Raw genomic sequence first — 25,022 nt, forward strand, 5'->3', positions numbered from 1 at the left:
GAAACAATCTTTTTCTTTTAGGAAAGTCCTAGATATTGCATTAAGTTCTTATAAATTCAGTTGGGTTAAAGGAAGATCATAGGATAGTTAGATTATCCTGTTTTCAATAAATAATATGTATCTGTGACTTGAATAAATATGTATTCAACTTGAAGAAATGATAAGCATTGTCTCCCAGATCTGTAGCAGGAAGCTTCTATAAAGAGATTTGGCTTCAGCCTGTAGAAATTGGAAATGAGCGCATCTCTTTATGACTTCTTGACTGTCTTTCAGCACAAGTCCCCTCCTAACAAGATCCAGGTCTTGGCCTAAAAAAGGCCTTGGAAAGGCCTTGGAATTTGGCCTTCTACGCCAGAAGAACATGTGTCTGGGACCCACTGTAATGGAGAGGCATCTGAGACCTTGGATGTATCTCCAGTCTGTCGGAGCAGATGCGACTCACTGCTACAAGTCCTCTGTGAGACCTGGTTTCCCTCATGGGACAGAGGGATGAAGGACAAAGATGGGTGATGGTCTGTGGTGGGTCCCCAGACAGGTGCAGAGGAAAGCCCCTTTCTTGCAAAAACCAGGCCTTTTTAAACAGTTAGCCCATTATCAGTTACATAGTTTTAAAACAAATATAATTAAACCAACCACCATACACTAGGATGTGAACATGCAATGGTTATATAACTTGTTTTGTTTTTCTGCCTCTAATTCACCTGAGCCACTTTCCCACAGTTCTTTTCTACTTAGCCAAAGTAATAGGCCTGAGCCATGATTTTACAAGGCCTTCCTTTCAAAAGGTTTTACCTATATGCAACAAAAGATAGCCTAGTCATTAAGAGCATCATATAACACTTCTGCCCATTGCTTTTTTTCCTCATTTTTAGTATACATTTCTTTTGCCACGTTATTGGTTAATTGACCCAATTTAAAATCCATCAAACCAAGTATTCCAGAGTAGGAAGCTGTGGTGCCTCTGATGAGTCTTCTCTTCAGCTTTTAGTCCAGATGTGATTATCTGGCTGGAAGACTTGGAGCAGGGAGAGTCTTTCTGAAGCTGTTTTTAAGCACACGTGAAACACTGCTGACTGCCAGCTCCCTCTCCATGTCCTGCTTAGCACCTCACATGCAACCATATGGGACAAGCACTTTAAATGAGAAGTAATTTGGCATCGGTTCTGGTTCACCTGACAAACAACTGATTGCTCCAGATTTCAGTGTGTAGGTTTTCCTATTGAGGACCAAATTTTCATCCTCATTTCACTGAACATGCCACACCAAGTTAGGCATATACCTTAAAAGCTAAAGATGATGGGTTTGGTGACCAAGTGTTCCTGCTTTGCAAAAACCCTTTTACAAAAGACTTGTGCTTGTTGCCCCACACTGAAGTTCCTTTCTGCAACTGTGTTGGCAGCCTTTACGCTCATAGATGGAGGAGTTACATGCTCCAGTACCCAGGTGATTAGGCATGTGGCTTCATGCTTTATTTTCAAATCTGCCAATTTTGGTAGCTGTTATTACTCAGAAATTTAGTGCAATCTTTGTCAGATATACGGAAGACATGAGGGGGAATAGATTTGGGCTAACACCCACTCTGTGCTTAAATATCTCTTTTACCAACTAGACTCTGTACCTTCTGAGAATCACCACTTGCTGTGGTGGGAATTTCAGATCTAATGAAATGTTTGAAAGCTCGGAAGATTGATAATGTGTAAACACGCTTCTGAGACAGACACCTTCTTGAAGTGTTTAGTAAAGACACCCATAAACATCTGCAGCATGGGGGATAAGAGAGTGCCTGGTTTGGTCCTGGTCTGTGTCAGGGGAGGCCAGGCAGTGCATGCCACAGGGCTCTGTGCAAGGGCCAAGAGTTTATCCCGAGCCCGTGATAACGCCCTGCATGACCCCAAAGAAGGACCTGGCTTTCTCATGCCTCTCTCCCTTCACCCACACAGTAGATTTGCTTCACTGTTCTCCATGGTGGCTGCTCCAGAATAGGAGCAACCCTGCTCAGATGTGTGTGTTGAAAGCTCAGGGATGACTCAGACAAGCTGATTTTCTTTCTGAATTTCTGAATGCAGTATTTGCCACTCTGATTTCTCACTTCCTTCACTAAATATTTGCACTGAGTGCTGGGTTGCAACTGAAGGTCTTCTTTGGGTCAGAACAGGGCAGTGGGGCAGCTCTCTCTGACCACCATGTGCTGAAAACATACTGAGAATTGCACTGCTGGTAAATTAGATTACACCCAGTGAAGTTCAAGCCATCAGTAGACTAATTGCTCAAGACTTCACTTGGCAGCAGTGCTAATGTGTGGCACTTGAATATTTTCTCACTTTTTTAGAGATGGACATTTTCTTTCAAGAACAGCTTTATATCTTTGCTTTCTGCCTTTTAACTTTCCTCTGAGTAAGCCATACAGAAAAAACACCCACTTAGCACTGATGGTATGAAATTTTCTTGGCCACTGGAAAGACAAGATGCTGCTTCCAGACTCTGTGGCTGCTCTTGGGAGACAAGGAAACACACTGTCCCCAGCAGATGGGTGAACCAAGATGCTGGAAGACTGAACAATTTGCTTGTGATCACAAGTTATGTCAGTGGCCAGGATTGAAAACCAAATGTTTCTGGCTAGCCCTGGGCACCATTATCCTTCCTCATCTTGGGACCACCAAGGAAAATGTCAGAGCTTCCTGGAGACAAGAGCTGGCACAGCAAGACCCCAGGAAGAGCAGGATGGCACTTGAGGAAGAATTAATATATTGAGCCACCTGCAGCTTTTTTCCGCCTTGCTGTGACATGGGTTACCTCCTTCACAGGCTTTCGGAGAGGGTACACCAAGCTTCCTTCCTTGGAAGGCCATTTCTTTCCAAGGAGTAAAATCCAAGTGTACATTCAGTGTTAATTTCTAGAGACTGTCCTGAAATGAGCCACAGAAATGGATTGGGACCTGCACTGATGTCTGGGTATCTCCATCAGCTGCTATTTTTTTGCAGGATAGCAGTTAAATAAATGGTTAGAAACATCCCATGTTTATAAGACAGTAACTGTTTCTTGGGCTAAATTAATTTATAAGCAACTTTGAGTAAGATATACTTCCTGAGGCTTTTAGCCAATGGATTGTCCATGATGGCTTTATTGCCAGATTAATGTAGCATACCTCTGTGTTACTCTTAGCAGACGGATATGTGGTCTTTTTTTTTTTCCTCATCCTAAAATAATTTAATAAGGGAAAGATAAAAAATGAAATGGGCTTTCAGTATCAATTTAATCTGCAAAAGGCTTTCAATATCAATTTAATCTTCAGCTATCAGTAGTACTGTGCACTAGCCATAGCTGTGTACTCCTTCCTTGATAACCCCAGAGGTTCTGCATTGTTGCTACTGTTCCTAAATACTGATTTCCACACTTCTGCCGTAGTGGTTTGCTTTTACACTTTTACATTTAACTCAGTTCTGAATTTTTTGGGGTTTTTTTTTTATTTATTTATTTTTTGTTGTTGTTGTTGTCTGGAATAATTACAACTTCCCACAAAATGCTGCTTTTGTTTTCAGATATCTGAATTTACTCAACTTAGACTTCAATTAAATGTTATTTTTCATGAAAATTCAAGTAACTATGCAATATTTTGTGCTGTAAATGGCAAGGCAAATCCATCCATTTCTTCTTATAAATAATGAAAATAATTTGCAGAGAGACCATGATGAAAGTCACACAGAAGTGTGGAACTGAAGGATGCTTTCAGTGGGGTAAATCTACAATTCTCTGAATACTGTCAAGTGCTGCTCCTCTCTGCATCAACATGACAAAGGACAGGGTTTAATCCAAAGTCTAAAGCCACTAGTATTGTGAGGGCTCAATTTTCCCTCCAGCCCCAAGCATTTAATTGTCTGCCATCCTTCCATGCCATCTGCGCAAGGTCCTTCCCCTGACACGGAGCAGCCCAGAGCTCTCCAGGACTGGGCTCAGCTTGGAGCACTGGGAGAGAAGCCGAGCTCTCAGCCTGCAAGCAGAAACTCTGCGTTACCGGTTGGGAACTATTGGCATTCTCAGATGAGGATGACTCAAATAGCATGAGCTGTGACTACTGCTGGGAAAATATCATCTGGAGGACGGAGTGAGCCACAAGTACACCCATTCCTTCTTACTGTGCTTGTTTCAGAGTCCCCTTGGCAGTTTATGAAGCCAAGTCAGCAGTGGCTTGTTGCAGGAGCAGCAGCCTTGCCTTGTGTGATTGTGAGTTTCTAAAATCTCCAGGCAGATTTCATCATCATTGGCTGGGGCTGGCTGGGAAAGGATTGGTAAATGCCTGGCACTAAAAGGTTGTGTGATTGACAGGACTCCTTGGGAGTATGTCCTAAGTAGCACAATTAGCATTTGAGGCTGCACTTGCTTAGCTTACACCTGAATACATAAAGAGATCCAGAGAACAGAAATACATTTCTCAGCACCGTAACAGCCATAATTGGCCTGATGTTACATTGATCACAGTGCTTCTTAATGATGAAAGCCAGGCGCGCTGCTTTCCAAATCAACAATTTTACACTTAGCTAAAAATGTTAGCATTTGGATTTAATTAAACACCCTTGCTTGTCCTTGTTGGAGGGAGATAGCAAAGGGAGGAAAACCACAGAAAAGCTGCAAGGATGGCCTGGCAGGACTGCCCTTGCAAGCAGGCACCTCTGGCTTATGAAACCAGGATGGAAAGGCTGGGTGTGTAACACTAGTTAATGTTTTGGAACGTTCCTCAGAACTCGCTAACTCAGTACATCTGCAAACACTGGCCATGTTCCCAGCCTTTATTTTCAGCCCACTATTCCTGTAAGCTCTTGTGCAGTATCTCTTTGGTTGCCATCAGACATTGTTGTTAACTCCCTAAGGCACAAGGATGGAGAAGGAAAGTGCAGATCAGGCTGGGTGGTCAGCATTAGTGCACCTGTACATGAAGGAAAGCTTTGTGACAACTGGATAACAGAGCAAACATTCCCTCAGTTTACCCACCATGAATCTGTGTTTCACAAACACCTCAAAACTAATTGCTTCTGCAAACTGTTTGCAAGGCTCAAGGTGACCATCACACTGCGACCCACAGAGTAGCCCTGTGGGTATAATATATGTTTAATTGATGGCATCCAAAACTTTTTGCCACAGGAGCCCTGAGGAAGGAGCTGGATGTATTGGGAAATGAAATGAGGAGAAGCCAAGGCATGGCTGAAAATTTTTGCTGTAGGGAACTCATAGAAGACGTGACAAAGAGTTAGAGGATCTGTATGTCGACGTGGTAGGAAGCTTATCTGTTTCTCAGGCCCTAGAGCATCTTATTTCTTTCATGTGCAGAATAATGGGGCTCAGAAACCTGATCACAACCTGTCAGAGTTGCCACGAGGGAAAGCTGCTAACCCCTACAACACTGGGGTTTACAGACAGACAGCTGAGGAATGGTTAAGTTACATGTGAGCACATGGGTCTCTGTAAGGAAATTTGCCATGTCTCTAATGCAGTAATTTGCAGCTGTCAAATAGTTAATGTCGACTCAGCCTGCGGACTCATAAATTTTAGTTTAACATGCAATTCTGCTCCGACAAGTGTCTGTATAAAAATAACACCTTCCTACAGAAATGATCTGCTATCTGTGTGTAATCACATGCAAATCTGATTAATTTGCTGACTAAATTAAGGGGAACAGTTTTGAAAAATGGGTGTCTAAAGTTAGGTACATACTATTTATGTACCTAAATATGCAGTAAAATTTTAAGTGGTACTTAAGTCTTGTCACTTTGAATTGCCCTTGGAGTAGCTTTTAAAATCAGATTACCTTTCTGGAGCCCTGAAGCGCAGAATTAGATAAGTGGGTTTGAAAATATTGTCTTCATTTTTATTCCTCATTATCTCTGTTGAAGCTGGAAAGACACAGCTGCTCCTGGAGCAGGCGAGCAGATTTCTTTTTCATTCTTCTTGCAATTGTACAAGCCAAAAAGATGACAACTTAACTTCTAGATCCCAGCATGAGTTTGTAGACCTGGTAGTTGGAAAAACAAACCAAACTTCATTTTTTACTTGTAAACTGGCTGCATTTGATCTGGAAATCATTGAGATGCAATAAACATGAACTCCATGATTCTGTTTTTATGGAGCAGTTTTCCGAGTAGAACCACACGTAACAAAACAATCATTATAGTTGGATAGCAATGCTTATGAAAAGGACTGGATTGAAAACAGTGATGACAGAAGCCTTCTGTTTATCCCTGGAACAGCAGTGGCAGTGGTAGTGTAAGCTACGTCACACTGTTCCCCAAAGAGTTGACACCCAAGGGACTAACTGGTGTTATGGTTTCAAGTGCACTGTTTTGCTGGATTTCTAACCGTGATGGGTGCTCCTGAACTAGCAGTGCTGTAAATGGTTGCAAAGCCACTGAGCAGATACTGATGGCTCAGGGCACTTCACCTTACTGGCACTTTTGTAGCTATGCTATTGCTAAACACCTTTTGGAAGCAAAGGAGTGAGGAGGTAGCTCAGCTGCTATTGCTTGCTTAGTCTCCACAGACACGCTCACTGCTGTTCTCTTGATTACCAATGGCTGTGCAAAGCTTGGACTTCCTTCCCATCCCCCCCATCTCTTTATGCTGACATCTGTCTGTTGGACATCAAAGGGCAATCTTTCAAAGCCAGAAAGTCATATGACTTAGGGAACACTTAAGTGATTTGCAGAAATGGGGCTGAGCTCGCTCCTGGAGGAGGCATTCTGCTGTCATGATGCGTTAAAACAGGTCTTTGTATTTGGGCAATAACAAAGATTCATTTGAAAGTATTAGCTATCATCAGGGCTTGACCTCTTCAGAAAATATTCTTTTGTCAGGGTTTTAAAGTGGATTTGGAAAGATAATTATTCTTTTCCTTGGGTGGAACCTGAGCAATTTATGTGCTCAGCTGACTTGCCACTTTGGCTTCAATGGATATTTATTTCATGGTGCATGGTTGTGCTGTGTGGCAGAGGATGATGGTAATGGGCAGATCAGATATGTGCAGACAGAGATACTGCTCAGGGTGATACATCTTTAATTGTCAGCATTCTTATAGCAGACAGTGTGCTTAGTACTGTAGCACTTCAGTGCAAGAGAAGATCACTCTGATTATTTATCTCTTTGGTTTTTTTCTCTGCATGTGAGTTCACAAAACATTTGCAAAAAAGCTTCTTTTAATGGCCATGAAAAGATTGTTTGTATCATTTAAGCCAGTATACCACTCTGAAAATTGAATTTTGTACGTCTCCTGCCTGATAGCTTTCTTTCTATAATATTTCAGTATGCATTTTTTGTTCCCACAATGTCATTATTGCTTTATCTGGCGGCTTTCATTCGTAGCCAGTGTCATGTATCTCAGCTTTCTGAAGTTGCTATAAATGGATATCACAACATTTGATAGGGCTTCGTAGGAAAAGTGAGAGAGGGAGTAGACGTATTTCTACAGGCTGAATTTCCATCAGATCACAAGATGCAAGTAGGCATTATCAAGAGGATTTTTTTCTGGACCTCTCAGTCCCAAGTAATATCTGAGAACTCTGATGTAGGGCCAAATCCTGCAGTGGGATCCACTGGATCAGACATAAACCAGAGATCTGCAGACTCATGAACATTTCCATGCTATGTTCCTCAGGAGCAAAAGTGCTGGGTGGAACGTCATAGCTACTTTTCCAGTGCAGCTTTATAAATATCAGGTTTATACAAAGCTAATATAAATGTCCTGTATCAAATACCTGATCATGACACCAGCATTCTGCCATTAGTCAGCTCCCATGAAAAATGGGAAATGAAATTGTGCATCTGGTTGTCTCCTATTGTAGCTGGCTCTGATCACTTTAAGCACTTTGGGGTAAAACTGATCTCTCTGATGTGTTTGTACATCTCTACCAGTGCTGCTGACTGGACCCTTAACAAAGCTGCAGGATGCAGATGTAAGAGATGGTGAGGGGCATCAGCACAACTACTCTTTCCCATGACTGACACACGCATGTTGCACCAGCTGGTGGTGGCAGAGGGGTGGAAACAGATCTTCTTAATGTGCACCTGCTAATATAAATTAATTATTATAGTAATGAAGCCAAAGCATGATGAATCTGTTGTCTCCAGTCCATCTTTCACTCTACTTTTCTTCGTAAGCAGGCAGAAAAACATCTTTGTATTTCTTTCTTTTCCTTTGTGCAGTTAGTTTGCTATTTCTGATTTGTCATCACTCCTAATGTTTCATTGACTTCTGACTGTGACTTGTTTATTCAAAGCAGTATTAAGTGCCTAAGAGTTATTGAACAGCTAACATAATGGACAAGTCATTCCAGTAGCAGAGCTGGAGCTTGCAGGAAAAGGTCATGGAAACCCTGGGCTGAGTTGTAGGTTGGAAATGCGTACATGGTCTGTTTACCTATCATCAAAGCTAAAAGCCAAATAACAGGAGGTGTGTGTGGTTGCATGTTTGTGTGGGAGAGCAGGGATGCCTGGCATGAGATGCTTATGCAGGATGTAATCCTGGCTGGGGAAAAATATAAAAATGGGTTATTAAAACTACTGCAGCCAAAGGAGTGAAATCTCACCTTCAGTAGGACATGTGGGAGAAACTCTGTTTTCTCCTCATCTCTTATTTACTGAAGGTATTAAATGTCCTTTGATTGACTTAGCTTGGTTTTGGTTGGGGTCTGCTCCACAATGCTACACTCGAGGGAGGCTCAACAGCTGCCTGTAGCAAGGTTCTACGGGCTGCAATAGGTCATCTCAGATCAAAATATAATTTCCCTATCTTTAGAAACCTACCTAATAAACTTGGTGGACTGTTACTGATACGTTGAATGTGACAATCTCCTCTTACCTGGAATTGCTGTTTTTTGCAGAGCATGCTGTTCAGTGAAACCACCAACCAGTAAAATCTGTTCAGAAGAAGGGAAAATGTGTATGGGAAAAGGATTGTATAATTCAGTCTGTGAAATCAAGATATCATTGCCAATATATTGCACTTCTGTCACCTCCATTGAAAGAAAAAATGCAACCTGGCAGTGGGCTGGAAAAGAGGGACCCCAGAATATTTCCCTGTGCTTCAGGGAGGAGTTGGATGATCATCTGACTCCAGCTGTCCAGGCTCTATAGAGCAGCAGCTTGCACCCTCTGGAGATCAGTCAGATCTCATTAACCTGTGGCCAGTTATTTTTGCAGCTCTGAGCTCCCCCTTAGTGAAAAGAAGGCAATTTGCTGCATTTAGTGATAATCTTTTAGCCTGTTCCAAAAAAAAGGTATGTTTGGGATGGAGAATATATTCCTGGTAATTCTGGTATCCGGAATCACAGTCCACTTGATTTAATGGTGGATTTGGCACTGCTGGGTTAACAGTTGGATTAGATAATTTTGAAGGTCTTTTCCAACTTCAGGGGTTCTATGATTCTATGACAGATGAGACTGAATGTATACCCTCTGTCTTTGAAACCTGCCCAGTGGCTTTTTGTGACTCTACCTTCCAGTGAAAATCATTTCAGCAAATTTAAGGGCTGCATGTCCACAAAGAGATGCAGACAGCTCACGAGACTTTAATCCCAGTCATCTCTTTGTATGTGTCCTTATCTGGAACAAACTAAAGGAAAGCTGCATTTTCAACCTATCAGTGATCCTTTTGAATTCAACATTACAATAACATCACAAGTTATTAGCACAAAAATGTCAAGTTTCTTACAGCACTAAGTCTTAGGGCTATAAACATTTATACTAGCATGCTAAAGAGATTTGGGCATAAGGGGCCATGCTGGCATCAGGGAGCAGCTGAAAATATGAGTAGGCTAACATTAGATTAAATAGAGGCAGGCAGTAATTTAATTGGCATTTATACGTTGAGAGAAGGAAAAAATAGTAAGTTAAAAAAAGAAATGCGGCTAGGAAGCTTTTGGAAATCAGGGAGGTAATTTGCTTTCCAAAATGATTCACAGCATCTCGTGTTAGCTAATTAACAAAGCAGCAGGTTTGTGAATTTAACTGCAGCGGGGCTAGGACTCCGTGGGCTCAGTTCTCGTCCATGTGTTCATTGGGGTCTGTTCAGCCCCCTTGGTGCTTTTGCTCTGCTCTTTGGCTTCTGGGGGAGCCTGGCCTCTTTCAGAGGGCAGAGTTACAAGTGGCTGCACTCTGCGATAGGAGCCAGATGAGGGTGAAAGGGGCAGGTGGAGAGGCAGGAGATTATCCATTGACTGGCATGACTCAGCCATCCATAAAATGATTTTCATTAATGTTTAATGCGTGTCAAAAATGTCAGCATCTGTAAGAGAGGCAGATAAATTATTTAGTCCTGTGAGTGTCTTGCCTTCCCCCTCCCACTATGTATGTAAAATGTTTGCCCTGGTTTTGTTTGGATGTGGGATGTTGGTGGGGGAGTTCAAGCAATTGCTGTTACACCCAGAGTGTTTCCTGGCCAGATCCTTGCAGGAGCTGCTGCCACTTCACAGTTCAGTGCTTGGTCAGAGAGCTCTGGGCAATCTGAAGTCAGCTGCAAGTGGGTTGTGCACAGGCCCTGTTGGTGGGCTGCTGTTGGTTGTAGATTGGTTTTCACAGGAGCAGACCCTGTGATATTGTAATAAGGACAGAAGAGTGGGGTGTGACAGGTAAGAGCTGTGGAGGGTGGCTCTTGGAGTAGCCCAGAACCCCAGTGCAGCCCATGAGCATTTGTGTGCTCTCAACAGGCCTGCCTGATGTGTCCCCAAGCTCTGCCTGATGTCAGCTGAAGTGCTTTCTGCTGCTCTTCCTGCTGCCTTGGTTTTGCTGGGCTTGTCCAGAGATGCATTACCCAGAGACCTGCAACCGCCCTGTTTGGATGAACTGTGTCTTGCTCAGGGGAGGGAGCAGCCTCTGTGATCCCACCAGGGCTTTGGCTACTCTCCCATGTACCCCTCTACAGGGACAGTTTCCATTTTTGCCTGCCCTGTGTCAAGAGCTTAGGGCATGGATCTCGCTTTATCCCTAACCAGGGAATTCATGCACAGGAAGGGAAAACTCCCCTTTGAATTGCAGATTTAGGTTTTCTTTTATTCTTTTCTTTTTTCCTTTTTTTTTTTTTTTGGTAGAAATCAGCTTCCCCGGATGACACAATAGCTGCAAGCTGAAATCATAAGCCCTGGCAGAAAGAAAGAGGGACCAAAGGAGATGAGCAAAGGCAGAAATATATCCAGTCAGAAGGGATTTGAGGCGACGTGAGACAGGGGATATGTAAGCCTAATTAATTGTGAGGTGCTGGTTTGTGAATCTTGAATGAACCACGGTTAAAAATGACTAATTTAAAACCCACTCTGACATTCATATTAGACACAACCATCCTTTCTGGACAGGGATTTTTCTGAAAATCTGTTTGGATGGGGTATGTTGAATTCTGTCAGAAAAATTAAAAAGAGAAAATGTAGAGTGTTTTTAAACATGGTGGGAAATGCAATTGCCTTGTTTGTTTAGGATTTTTTTTCTTTTTTAGGCCAGGCTTTGGGACAAGGATCTCAATTGGCCTCTAATTAAAGTTGCTTTCTTAGTGTCTGGCATGAAATCCCCTTGAGAGGCAGATGTTTGCAAAGCACACTTGGGGCACTGGCATATGGTTCCTTTGTATGGCTGGCGTTTCAGCAAAGTGCCTCCTCAATGTTGTACATAATTAGATATTTTATTTTATTTTTTTGTCCTGGAGAAGTTACTGGTGGCTGGGGACCTCCAGGATGTGAGTAGGAGGTTTTCTGGGACACGGGTGGGAAACCCTAAGCATGTCACTGCTATGTGACAGGTGCCAGCAGATGCCCTTTTGCAGCTTTTTTGGAAAAAAAAAACCTGTTGGCTAAACCAACACCAGTTAAAGGATATTATTCTAACCTACAGAATTTAACAGAGGATGGGACCCAGGGTACCCAGACTCTACAGCTTCAAAGAGGGCCTGCATCCTTCATGTAGGAATGCATCAGCAGTTCTAAAATTTTTATGGGATTATAAAATTCTGAGGAATGTTTCCATAAGAAACCCAATTGTAATTGAGAGGGGAGTGAAATGAAAAGAAAATATTCAGGCACACTAGGCCTGGATAGAGACCATGGCTGTGTTTAAAATGTGACTTCAGATTACAAATGGCCCATAGCTGTTTATTAACACCATAAAAGACTGTTGCATCTGGGTGGTCACTGATGTGTAGAGCAATCTGTAGATGGCAAGAAACTTAACCACTAGAAGCTCAAGGTGCTGAATATACTTATTTCCCTCTAGGGCAGCACATCTATCCCTTGTACACTTAAGAAATAAAACACAGGATTTTGTGTCAGATGATCTAATTTTTCCAGTTCTCCTAACATCTTCCATTCCTTCCCAGAAAGTTCTTTCTGTGATCATCAGAGCAAGTCTTTCCTACTGTCGATGCCTCATTTTTGATGTCTATAAAAGTGCACTGCAACAGTTCTCTGCCTCAGAGAACTTGGAGAGGTTTTTTCAGACAAAATTAATTCATGTTTGAAAGGTGCTTTTGAGGTCTGTGAACCTGACTGTGCTTTACTAATGTGGGCAGTCATTATTTCCGTTCTGTAGAGAGGAAAACCTAAGATCTGGCACAGTTTAAACAACTTGTTCAGGATCATAAAGCATTTAGTAGTAGAACCACAAATAAAGCCAAGTCTTTTGACTAGCAGTCAGATGTGCTATCCACAGGGCTACCTATAATGTCTAATTATTTTTCTAAGTGTAAGAACTGAAAGATCTCAGCCTGATTCCAAAATCCTGATGAAAATGAAAAGGAAGCGTGCAAAAGATTGACTCACAGTCCTTGCATTCTCTTGGCATCTCTATTATACGTTTTAAGTGAAATGAGCAAAATCCCCGATGGAAGAAGTTGAAGTAGAGCCTCTGCTGCAGATTGTGCAGAAATTCAGCGTCCTTGTGATGCTTTTAATGGTTTTGTGCCACATGAAAAGGTAAAGCCTGGCTTCTGGTTTAGGTGGGATACACAGGGTGGGATGTTTTGGGCTTCAGATGCTGAACACGGCTTGTTAGAGCCACACGTGCGCACAGGCTAATGAATTTGCATGCTTGCTGCAAGCCACTCTATCTTTCTTCAGGCCTTGCCTATTCTTTGGCTTGATTTCAAGCTGAGGCTACTGTTTAAATGTGTGGACATTCAAAGGCTGTGCTGGGAGGCTCAATGCTGCCAAGTACCTCGTGGAAGGAATAACAATCTCAGCAATTAGCAAGGCCCCCCAAAGCCCAGCCCTGCCTCCCTGGGTGTTGCAGGCAGGGGAGGAAAGGGGGCTGTGCTGGCAGGGGCTGTCCCTGTGCAGGGATCCGAGCAGTGAGAAATCAGAGGGACGGACCTGTTGGTATAGAGGGGGAGAAAAGTAGCCAGACCTCTGACATACACTGGCAAAACTGGGAAGGGGAAGTAGCCTTCAGTACTGCCGCCCAATATTTCAGCAAGCAGGAGTGGTGTGTAATTAACAGAAAGAAGGACAGTATAAAGAAACACAGAGAAAATAACATTAGTCTTGGACTGAGCCTAACTATTACATATAAACCCAACATTCATATTTTAATTTTAGAATAAATGCAGCAATGTAATGAATGTGATTTTTGTCTCAGCTGGGATAAAGAGTGTGGCATGTACTGCAGTGGGATTGATCTTTTGAGCAGATTATCTATTTGGTGTCCACAATTCCTGCAACTTTTGAAGCTATGGCATGGATCTGTGTGTCAGTCTGCACACTGGATCTGGTGGCTGGAGAAAGCGAGCAGAGGAGCATGGAGGGGCACGGCCACCATCCTTGCCCAGGGCTGTGGTGCTAATCCAACCTGCCTTTCACCCTGTCTCTGCCACACTCCAATCTGCAGTCCCAAATGCTTCCTGTGAGACAAGGTATTGCCTTTTATTGGTTATTACAGAGAAGGATATAGTTCTGGGTTAGTCTTCAGTAATAGTTGGTAACAAAATTTACAGCTTAATTTTGTGAAGTTTTTTTCTCTCTGGTGCTGTCTTTAGATTCAATTCAATTGAATCCTTCCTTTGTGAAATCAAAGTCTGCTCTTCTGCTGCCTGCAGTGGGGAAGGATGGCAGGAGAGCCTTGCAGGCTCCTGGGGAGCTCAGGGCACCAAAATGCTCCTTCTTTGCATCAGGGATCAGGCTGTTGTCTGCAGAGGAGCAATTGGCAGATGCAGAGTGTCCAGCCTCATTTATCTCTGCCAGATGGTGCTAAAATACTCGTCTGGAGCACATGTTGCTTCTATTCAACCAAATGTTTGTGCCATGCTGTGGCCTCTCTGCCTTTGAACCAATGAGCCTCAGCCTGCAAAATCCCAGCGGCAAAGGCCCCAGCAGCCCTTGGCTAAGCCCCTCTGTGTGCCTTGTGGAAAAGCAGAGAAATCAAACTGGGAATCACACAGCCCTGCAGGGACAGACAATAGCCTGCAGGAAGGGGAGGAAGGGGTTAAAGAGGGTTTAGCACACACAAAAAGTAAATATTTGAGGCATAAATGCAGAAGGAAAGAATAATGGAGAGAGAAGGGCAGCAGGAGGAAATCAGAAGTGTAAAGAGAAGAAAAAGGAGGATTATATTCTGCTGGGAAACAAAGGGATGTTTGTATGAGAAAAGCATTGGGGAAATGAGGGTTCAGCTCTGCGCAAACTTTCTGTCTGACACTGGACAAGTCAATCTCTCTGTGTCTCAGTTTGCAAAGGCTACAATGGGAATACTAAAGTCTCCTTTGTTCTGCCTCTCTCTGCTCACATCAGACGTCCCTTCTGTTTGTGTGTTGTAGAAAGCCAAGACGCTAGAGTACTGCAAAGACAAATAAATTCCAATGAGACTTTGAGGGGGAGGGGAATAAAAAGGTAGGAAGGGAATAGGCTATGATAAACCTGGGAGATAAATGCCCCAAAAACTGGGGTGAGGGAGAGGGGGTATAGAAATGCAGGAGAGGCCTTTACTGGGGGAAGAAGAAATATGGACCAGATTAATCCTACTGCTGCATCCTGGACTCCAGTGGAGTTCCTCAAGGGATGGGTTTAGCCCAAGGAGTTCGGTTTTGTTTGGTTAAAGAAACTTTATGCCAAAGTTTTTAAATAGTCAAATCTGTTCTGAGAACTATGAGAATGTGGGCTGCCTTTCCTGAAACATTGCATGGGACTTGGGATGAACAACTCTCTGCTGAAGGCATCGGGAGCCAAGTGATTAAGCCCCATGCAGTGCTCTGACAGGAGGCCTTCTTCTTGCCTACGCATACTTTTTTAAGTATAGAAAGTATTTCCATATTTCCAGCAGCTGATCTTTATTTGAAGCCAAGAGCTGCATTTTTCAGATTAGAACTGAAGCTTTTCTAGGAAAAGCTCTCTGGAGCAGACCATTGCTCCATCTAACCCAAGACGGTGTCTCCAGCAGAGACCCTGCACTCTGCTGCGAGAAAGAAATTCTAAAGTTCACAGGGCTCTCTCTGGGGATAATTTATTTTTCACTCCAAGAGTTAGAGCTTGGCTTTCACTTCAAAGTCTGTAGGCTTACATTCTTTCCAAAACTCTTGCTTGTTTTATTAATCTTTACGGTTCTCTGGAGATGTTTGTTGTTTGCTGATCTCCAACCTGTTCAGGAAGCCCCTTGAGCTGCTGACCTCCATGTCCTTCAGCAGTGAGCTCTCGAGGCTAATTGGGGAATTTGTGCAGGGGAAAAACAAATTTGCTTAGTTTCAGGATTGTTGCATTTACCATGGAAGCATGCCTTGAGCTTCTCGGCTCACCCATCTGGCTTCTCATTACAGCATCTCATCTAAAACTGTGAGCTGCTTCTGCCACCCAGGGAATCCCTGCTAGGAGATGTTCTGTGCACGTGAGATGCTGCTCTGCCCTGAAATGTGAGTCAGCCATGCTGAGGATCTGCTCTTAATTCTTCAGTGCTTCCAAGATTACAAGAACACATTTCACAGGCAGCTGCTCAGGCTTGGCATGGTGTGCTTTCTTCTTGGGTCACTGTAGTCATAAAAGTTTGTGGCCAGTCATAGTGTCCCTGCTCCATAGATAGCACACTAAGCCAGGATGTGATGAAGGTGTGAGGGGCTGCAGGGTGACTGGGTCACAGCACCACCTCTCTGTGCCTCTCTTTTGGTAAAGTGGTGATTGCAGTGCTCAAGTGTCTTGGCAGACCATGCAGGTAGAAAGCAAGAGGGGCTTTGTTGTGTAGTCCAATGTTTAGGAGGATGGTGAACCAGCAAACCAATGCAAGGAAAATGGCAGGATAGCTCAGCCTGCTGTTCCTTCATCCCTCTGTCTGTCTCTGTCCATCTGCTGCAGAAGGGCTGTCTGAGAGAAGCAGCAGAGAGGTGTGGGGCAGGCTACAAAGCACAGCCTTTGTGTGCACGGGGCTCTGCGGCAAAATGAGATGGTTGTACAGACATGGCCTTGGATCCAGCACGCAAACAAACAAAACAAATGTATTAGAAACAGCTGGGGAAGAGGATGAAAATGAGCATCATTAGGGATATGCTTATAATAACTTATGAACTGGGGAATGCATCATTGCTATGCTGGCCCCTCCTGGAGACAGATTGGCTGCTGCTTTTGGACTCTTTATTAGAGCCATTGGTTTTCCCATTTATGCATTCCTTGCCCCAGCTCTTGCTGGAAACCTGACAGCATGCTCTGAGATGTAGCCTCTAATGCAAGGATTTTGTCAGGAACTGGAGCAACCTCTGGAAGCACTGGCCATGGCTGCATCTGTGGGTCATGAGCTGCCACTTGGTTAAGTACCTTGCATTGCTTTAGGCACATCTCCCTTCCAGAGTTTCCTTCTTCATCCCAAGGGAAGTTTTGCAGCTCTTGGGACTTTTTGTTTATTCCCTGGTTGTAGGACAGGCTCACAGTTTTTCAATTCGTTCACCATTTACTTTGGAGAGTGTCTGTGTCTACCTGTCCTGGGTGATACTGAGAAAGGAGAAAGTACTTGCTGCAGCACTGTCCCCACTCAAATCTTCCCTCACCTCTCCTGTGCATCGGGGCTTTTACCAGAGAGCCTGTCTGCAACCTGCCCTGCTACAGCTCAGGAGGTGCATATTTCTTCTGTGAAATGCAGTCCTTCCTTGCAGGACAGTGTCTGAAACTGGCCTTCAGCCCTCAGTATAGTGAGTTTTTGCTAAGAAGTCCTTATGCTTTACATACACCCACTGGCTTTTTTTAGCAACGTTCACAGAGATTTCAGTTGTATACTGTCTGCTGCACAGTTGGGTGCCTAAGAATTGACTTTGCCATTTTCCTGACAAATTTAACAAATACTGGGCAAAACTCGACTTGCACTGACACTGCAGATCTTGCAGCTGGATAAATTTGGCCCAGTACTCCACTTGAGTGTCTTCAAATCCTTGTGATGTGTCTTGCACATTGGCTGTTACCATTTGCTTCATGGTTGGATGAGATGCTTATATACAAAGCTTCTTAAATTGCAAATGTTGCCTGTGGCTGAGCACTTCCTACCTTTGATGTGAGAACTAGCTGTAGCCTGGGATCTGAGAGGTTATTCTTGTTAAGAGGATAAGTTAATAGCAAAGTCTCATATATTTAACACAGAGTGCACAAAGTCCTGCTTACTTGAACACAGAAAGAGTTCAGCAATCAGGACACATTTTCCTGGTCCCAAAACACTTTACTGGCACAATGCACTCTTTAGGCATCCCCTGGGACTGTGCTGCAGTGCCTGTTCAAATTGCAGTTACACTGGTCTTGGCTTTGCATTGAATTACCTCACTCCTTTGAGTGCCAGTTTTCACCCGCTTAAGGCTTAGCTGGTGAGCTTACACATCTCCTGGAGCCAAGTGTCACAGAGGTGACACCTGAGAGCAAGTGGGGACACAGAGAGGTAGGTGTAGCCTTTGGTCACCAGGGAAGGACATATTTACATGTACAAGGCAGCCCTCTTGCACAACCTGACTGTGACTGGCAAAAACAGTAACTCAGCCATAATAATGCTAAACTTGTAGATCGGCTGCAGGTGAAAATGGATGTTTTGTTCTTTGTCCCGTCTGTTCCAAATGTCTGCATGGATTGAACCACTTTGCCTTTGCAGGCTGCATGTTTGGAGCAATTGATGGCAATGCAAAGAGGGTGCTTTTATCCCCAGTCCCACTTTCAGACCCAAATGGTCAGGTACCATCTGCTGTGTTCAGCAAGGAGGGTGTGATGGCTGCAGCACTGTTGCCCTGTTTCTAAAAAACTGCTTAGTGAGAAGACTTTCTTACCCTGACACCCTCTCAGAAGAATGTTGGTTACTGGCTGCCTGTGAGAGGCAGAAAGTGAAAATACAGGGTTTCAAGTGTGTTATATTCTTTGGTGAGCTGGAATAGATCTAAGGCCTTGTCATGATGGCTATTATTCACTACTCAGTGATGGATGAGTTATTTTTCAGGGGAACTGAAAAGGTGTCCTTCAAACCTACCTTTTGTTGGAATAGCAGTGTCTGGCTTGCCCTGGGGTGACCGCTTACTGCTGGTCTTTTGCAGAGCAGAGAGATTCTGCTGGAGTCTGAAACTGTGGGCAGTTCTGCTCCCAAGAGAGTAAAAGTCTGTCATTTCTTTGGTGAATATTTAGGATGCATGAAGTAATTTGGCGCTTCAGGGAAGGCAAATGGCCTGTGCAGATATGCTTAACGTGTAGTCAGTCAAACAGCATGAATTACCTGAGAATGGGCTAGGGCTTCAAACCACTCCTTCCCTAGGGAAGACTTTGGATGGCTCGTAAGGAGCATGTCCTCCCTCTGAGTGGGGTCCCATCTTGAGCCATTGCATCCCAGCTGTGCTGTGCACAGCAGAAAGGGGCGAAGGGGAAAGCCCTTTTTAAGCCAGCCCCTGTAAAAGGCTGTCTCAAAGGCTGATGCTAAATGGATGTGGATATGCTGTAATGTTCCCTGCAATTTCGCCTGGGCTATGTTCAGAACACTGAATGGAGAAGGCTCCTGGCTCACTCTGCAAGATGGGCATCTCCCAGGTGTGATAATGTGGTCTGTGAAAAAGGCAGGAAGGATTAATCCAGTTACTTGGTGGGAAATTTATGAACCTTTCAGAACATCTGAAGGATAGAGCAATGAGCTGATTCTCTGTATTTATTTTTTTAATGAACATATCTCTATTGATGTTAATGCTGTTTGTTCATCAGCCATTTGGGTCTCTTTGTTGGTGCTTTAATGTAATTTATAGCCTTTCTCCAGTCTGATTTTGAGAAACATGGTGTGTCCATGAAGCTGGGAGCAAGAACATGCTCTCTCTTCTAATGTGACTTTCCTGTTTTTCTGTTTTGCAGGTTCTTTTCGAAATGATGGTTTAAAAGCTGCTGATGTCCTTCCTATACTGAAGGAGAAAGTGGCCTTTGTGTCAGGTGAGCATGTCTTTCCTTGATCCCTCCAGCCTATCATGAGCACTGCCACATCCTGGTCCTTATGATGCAAGGGACTGTTTTCCTGTTTGAACTTGGTAGTACTTAAATTAGCTCTTCTGCTAAGAAAAGGGCTGTATGTGGACCGGGACTATCCAGTAATACTCAGAGCATTGGAAACTGGTCCACGTTCATTTTCTTCGTATTCTGAGACACAAGCAAATGAGCAGCACAGGTAGGATGAAAAGCAGCTGCTTAGCTCCAGCCCAGATGTGGGCTGTCTCAGCATGCAGGACATTTCAGAGATCCTGCTTCTGGTTCAAGGTCAGTTAATAGCATTCAGTTCCTTCATGTAGGAAGCACTCAGGCCTATAAATCACTGGTGTTCCATTTGCAGTCCCAATCAGCTTGCAGTTAAAAGTACCATTGATGCTGCATTTACATAATAGCTCAGATGCTCAAACTTCTCCTGCCATTCTGTACAAAGATTTACAGCCTTCATTCAGGAGACAAATCTCAAGGATCTGGGGGTGGATGAGGACTAGACAATATGGAAGAGGCTTTGAGAATAGCTTGGATGATATTGCTTCTGGTGTGAATTACAACTTGTCAGTGAGAGGGGGAAGAGAAAGTCTGAAGCAATCATAATCTTGCATGAAGTCACTCAAATTGGCAGCATAAACCCAGGGTATTTCCAGTGGCAGTGTTTCTGATGATTAAAAACCATTCAGGTTGCTTGCAATGAGAAAACCTCCATCAAGAATAGTCCGCTCCTCTTCTTTGCAGTCTTTGCTTTTTTGTTTCCTTCATCTCCACAGTAAAGCAGACTGCAGAATGGAGGAGATTGCAGCAAGGCTGTTTTGTGCCTGGGCTCTTCCTCCCTGGCTCTCTCCACAGGATTTGAGTCCCCAGTCCCTTAAGGATGGAGTTCATCACTGTGCTGAGCCATGGAAGTGTCATCCAGGCAAGAAAAGCTTTCCCACATTTTCACAGTTAAATGGCCCATGGATCACAAGTCCGGCTGTGACTTGGGGAAACAATTTGAGGATCTATAAGTGCTGACTAAACTTTTTCATCAATGACATGAAAGTCCAGGAGTTTGAGGGAAGTTTCTGAAACACCAAAAGTCTTTTGTGAAAACTCAAGACTATCCCAACAGTACTGACATGCAGGAGCACTGTATCTTGCACTGAAGTCTCATTCTCAGTGTCCTGAAATGTTTTACATGGTTGGCTTTCACTGCTCTGAAGGGGGGAGCATAGTCATAAAAACACAGCATACCTGCACACTTTTTTGAGACACAAAAGCTGGACCAGGTCCTCTGGGGAAGTGAAGGGGAGGAATTTATACAGGGACTGTACTGCAATTTAGTTCTTGGCTCCTGCTGTTGCTTTGCATGGAAATGATTGCAGGATCATTTGGTAATTCGTGGAATATTTATTAATGACAACCTGTCTGGATTGTTTATGTAGCCCCTTCCACTGATGGTGCCTGTGTTCAGCTCTGAGCCAGAGGGTCTCACATCAAATCATCAGCTCGTTAGACACTGTCCTGTGCCAAGGCTGCCTTGTGGAGGGGGGTGTTAAATAAGCAGTGCCAACACAATCCCCCAGGCTTTCACACCATGATCCGCTGCAGGCAGGGTACAGCTTGCTCCATATAGACTCACCAGCCTCCAGACTTGGATCTGCTCAAAATGTGCCGTTCCTGACACAGCTAGAGGTCCTAGGATTTACACCTCCTCTTCATGGTTTCAAATGCAATGGCTACGAGCAGCAGTTCCCTTTGCAGGCAGAACACTTTGAGCTGCTGGTGTTCACTGCAATAGCCCCAGCATCCACTTCCAGCCCAGAGAGTAAGTACTGCCCCATGTTCCCGTGGACTGTTGTAATAAAGCAGATTAAGAGAATGATTTTAGCATTTCAGCTAGGTTCTTTTTAATTAAAATGGATTAATTTCCTAGAGTATGCTTTGAGCACAGAAGAGAAAATGTTTGACAAAAAAGAAAAATCAAATACCTGGATTTTCCAAGATCAACAGCAAAAAAAAAGTTCTGTAGTTAGCACAGACTCTGAGAGCACATTGTGTTTTAATCAGGCTTCCTTGAGGAACAGGAGAGTTTTATTGAATCTTCTTCAGAGTTTAATACTACAGTTAATTTTAACGATAACGGTATAGTAAAGTTGTCAAGGGGGTTCTCCTTACACCAGCAGAATTTATCAGCACACACAAAATCTCTCAGCTGAACATGTCAGTTACAGAGTTTATTGCTTTTCTCATCAGCTGTGGCTCAGCAACTTGTTTGTGTGTGATTCAACAGGAAAACTGCAGAGAACACACAAGACCCTTCAGGCAAGGGATATACTTTGCTTTGTATTTCAGTGTGGTGGATGCTTCACCCTGGACCCTGCAAAGCAAAAGGTCAGAATAAGCAGGCAGAACAGAGCCACTGCTGCCTGCTCCAGAGCAGGCACAGCAGGACCTGCCTGCACAGCCGTGTCATCTCAGAGGAGCACTCAGGCTTTCACAAGTGCACTTAATTTCAGAGTTGACATACAGTTTTAACTGTCTGGGCATGGATTCATGCAGCCTAAGTGCTGTCTGGGGCTCTGTGCCTGGCACTTCCCCTCGGCTGACTGAGCCGGCAGCGAGCAGCAGGCGTGGGGCTCTGCATCTGCATCCTGCACTGCAGAAAAGTTGAAGGGTGGTGGATAATATCAGGATTTTTTCCTGGAACTGTTTCTTGGTTTCTTCCAGTGATCTCATCTATGAGCTAGACTGAACCTGAACAAAGTTCACATGTGTGTCTAAAGAGTACCTGAAAATCCCATTCCATAGCTCCTATGCAGAGCAATAGACTGAGCAGTTGTGGGTGAGGTGCATCCCATCCATCGCTGATTGCTTCCATCTCTGACCTCCTGGAAGCAGATTAAGCAGGGGGCTGGCAGCAGGGAGGCTTTGGCCACCTGCTTGTTGTCTAAACTCTAATAAAATCTTGGCTTTGCCTGGGTGGTTCAGTGTGTTGCTTCCAGCAATGGAATGGCTTTGGGGGCCATTAGGGAGTGAATTGCAAGCCAGAGACTGATTTTTTGTATTCTGAGAGGAAGATGAACACTGATGAGAAGAAATAAAACAGGTTGTAGATTATTTTAGGTGCTTTTTTTTTTCAGTGAGAGGTGGTGAAATATTTTGGAAACTGGGCTTATAGTCTTTCTTGGGAAACAGACGCTGTTTTAGAAGAGTGGTGTAAATTTGGGCGTTATTCAGCTGCTTGATTATATTTATGGTAGATTTTCTATTGATCAGGGCAGTACAGAACATATATGAACTTTTGGGAAAAGGAAGGGAATTTGTTACCATGTTCCCATGCGTGGAAACTTTCATGCACTTAGGCTATAAAAAGCTTGCTATTTGACTGATGTCATGGGTCTCGCTGAAAGCATTTCCCCACTTCCCACCCAGAAGAGTTTCTGAGGATCCTTCCCGGTATTTCCGCTCCCAGAGGGCTCGGGAGAGCGCGTGGGCTCCTGCTGTCACCCAGGTACTGTCTGCTCATCTGCTGAGGCAGGAGTACAAAGGAGGAGGCTGGCCAGGTTTCTGAGAGCGTGGTTGAGCACGGAGGAATCAGCAGCAGAAGGGTGGAAAGAGCTGGTGAGCTGCTGCAGCTGTGACAAGCAGAGCTCCCAGCATGTGTCTGCAAAGCAGGAGGTTTTTCTGTGCACTTTGGGCACCAAAAGGGCACAGAGCAGAGAAAAGTGGATGTGATTACAGCTCAGCCATCTTCATCCTTTGGTAGCCTACTGTCTCCAACCCCACATCTTGGGAGCAGCCTCATGATCTGGATCACTGCAACATCTGAACCTCACTGAGAGCCTTGAGGAAAAGCCAAGATTTCCTGAAAGGTCTTTCAGAGAAGGAATTTCAGTGTAAATAGATATAAAGAAAGGATAGCTTTACAATTAGGTTCCAACAAATTTAGGCCAGCAGGATAAATGAAAGAGAAAAGCTCAGAGAAGAATATACTGTCTTTCCCCAAAAACTTGTCCAAGGACACCACAAGTCGCTTAGTGGCAGAGATGCCACATGTGGAGGTGCACGTTTTTTCTTTTTCTGCAGTAGATGCACTTCACTCTTCAAAGAAAAGATTGAAATGAGACCTCCAGTGCCTCTGGGCACTTAAAGAGTTCACATCCTGGTTTCAGGTCACAAATGCTGATTTATGGACACTGGAAATTTTATTGGGTTGGGAATAAAATTAACCAAAATATCTAATTTTCAAGTGATGTAAACATTTTGTATTTACACAAAAAGTTTTGATTTAAATTAAAAGTTTCTATTCTCCTTTTCCTCTGGAATGGAAATTTCAAATGAAACATCAACAATTCTTCTATATTTTGTTACAGAAAAAGATCTTCTTTTTTATACTATTCCCTGGTGTAGTTTGAAATCAACAGAGATTTCAAAAACGGGAAATCTGCTTTTAGAAAAACATTACATTCCTTGACTATTTCTCCATGCTTATCTGCTTGTCCCAAATGAGGAAGAGAAAGACTGTGTTGTCAGGGTGAATCTGTCCTCTCTTTGTTTCTCCTTATTCTGTACAGCTTCTAGCACCGTGCCCTGTGGTGTGAGCTTGGAGTGTCTGTCTGTGCCACCATCAGCAGTGCCTGGCATTGCCACATGCTGGGCCCTATTGGCCAGTATATATTTGAAATTAAAGAAGTACCCCAAAATACTTGCATAAAGCAGTGAAAATTAATTACAAGACACAACAGGTTGTATTTTCAAATCCATGCAGTGGCTTTGGGTGATTGCAGGAGAAATCTACTTGGTAGGAAAAGGGATCATTCATTGGCTGCTCTGGACATCCCATCTACAATCTCTGTCTTGCTCTGCTAGGTGATCTTCTGGTGAGAACAATTAGCCTCGTTTTTGGAGTCATTAATCCTAAATGTAATGTCATAAGAGTTTGCCATTAGAATTTGCAGCTGAACTGGAGGGTGGTCACACAGCTAATCCTATGTATGACCCTTGCAACAATTTAGTCTGTCTTGAAGTTGCAGCAGTTTTAGTAGAGAAGTCTGCTCACAGCAAGTTCAGTAGCACATAGCTCAGCTATGACAGAAAAAGGAATGTTATTTTAAGACTCTGGATACCAATTCCTTGATACTTTCCTTTCCTAGGAAGTCTGTCAATTAGATTTAGAAATCCAGAGTGTATTGTTTATCACTGTATTGAAGCGCCTGACATCAGCTGAGCACCGTCTGTCTCCTGGTTCCCTTCATTGTAATTCATTTTTTCACCATATTTTGGACTGAAATACCTGATGAGGATTATTTCAGCTCCTCTGGAAACTCACTTATGGTCTCAGCAGAGTCTACAGCATCAAGATTGATCAGCCTATGATCTGTAGGGTCAGATGAAGCAGCACATTCCCTTGAACTGCAGTAGACATCTGAACAGGGGCCAGAGACACCGTGTGCTGCTCCCGTTTCCGTTGCTGGTGTGCTGCAGGATGTTAGACAAGGTTCTTGGGAACCTTACATGTATGGACATTTGCCTGTGTCTCTGGTTAATCCTTGTCAATTCGTGCTTATGAAGAGAGTGCAAAAGCGAGCAGAGGGTTTGAAACCCTTAAATGTGGATTGCGGCAAGCAGGTAAGG

General features: G+C 43.7%; 1 protein-coding gene across 11 annotated transcripts in view; it reads left to right on the forward strand.

The window, feature by feature from the left end:
* Positions 1 to 25,022, forward strand: part of KALRN (kalirin RhoGEF kinase) — a 461,256-nt gene that overhangs the window by 135,533 nt on the left and 300,701 nt on the right. For all 11 annotated transcript variants that reach the window (XM_033064817.1, XM_033064825.2, XM_033064827.2 and 8 more), the window contains exon 2: positions 19,287 to 19,361. In XM_033064817.1, coding sequence (XP_032920708.1) covers positions 19,287 to 19,361 — 75 coding nt within the window. The remainder of the gene's footprint in view (positions 1 to 19,286; positions 19,362 to 25,022) is intronic.

The sequence above is a fragment of the Catharus ustulatus genome, chromosome 7, assembly GCF_009819885.2.
Source record: "Catharus ustulatus isolate bCatUst1 chromosome 7, bCatUst1.pri.v2, whole genome shotgun sequence".
In the NCBI taxonomy this organism is placed as follows: domain Eukaryota; kingdom Metazoa; phylum Chordata; class Aves; order Passeriformes; family Turdidae; genus Catharus; species Catharus ustulatus.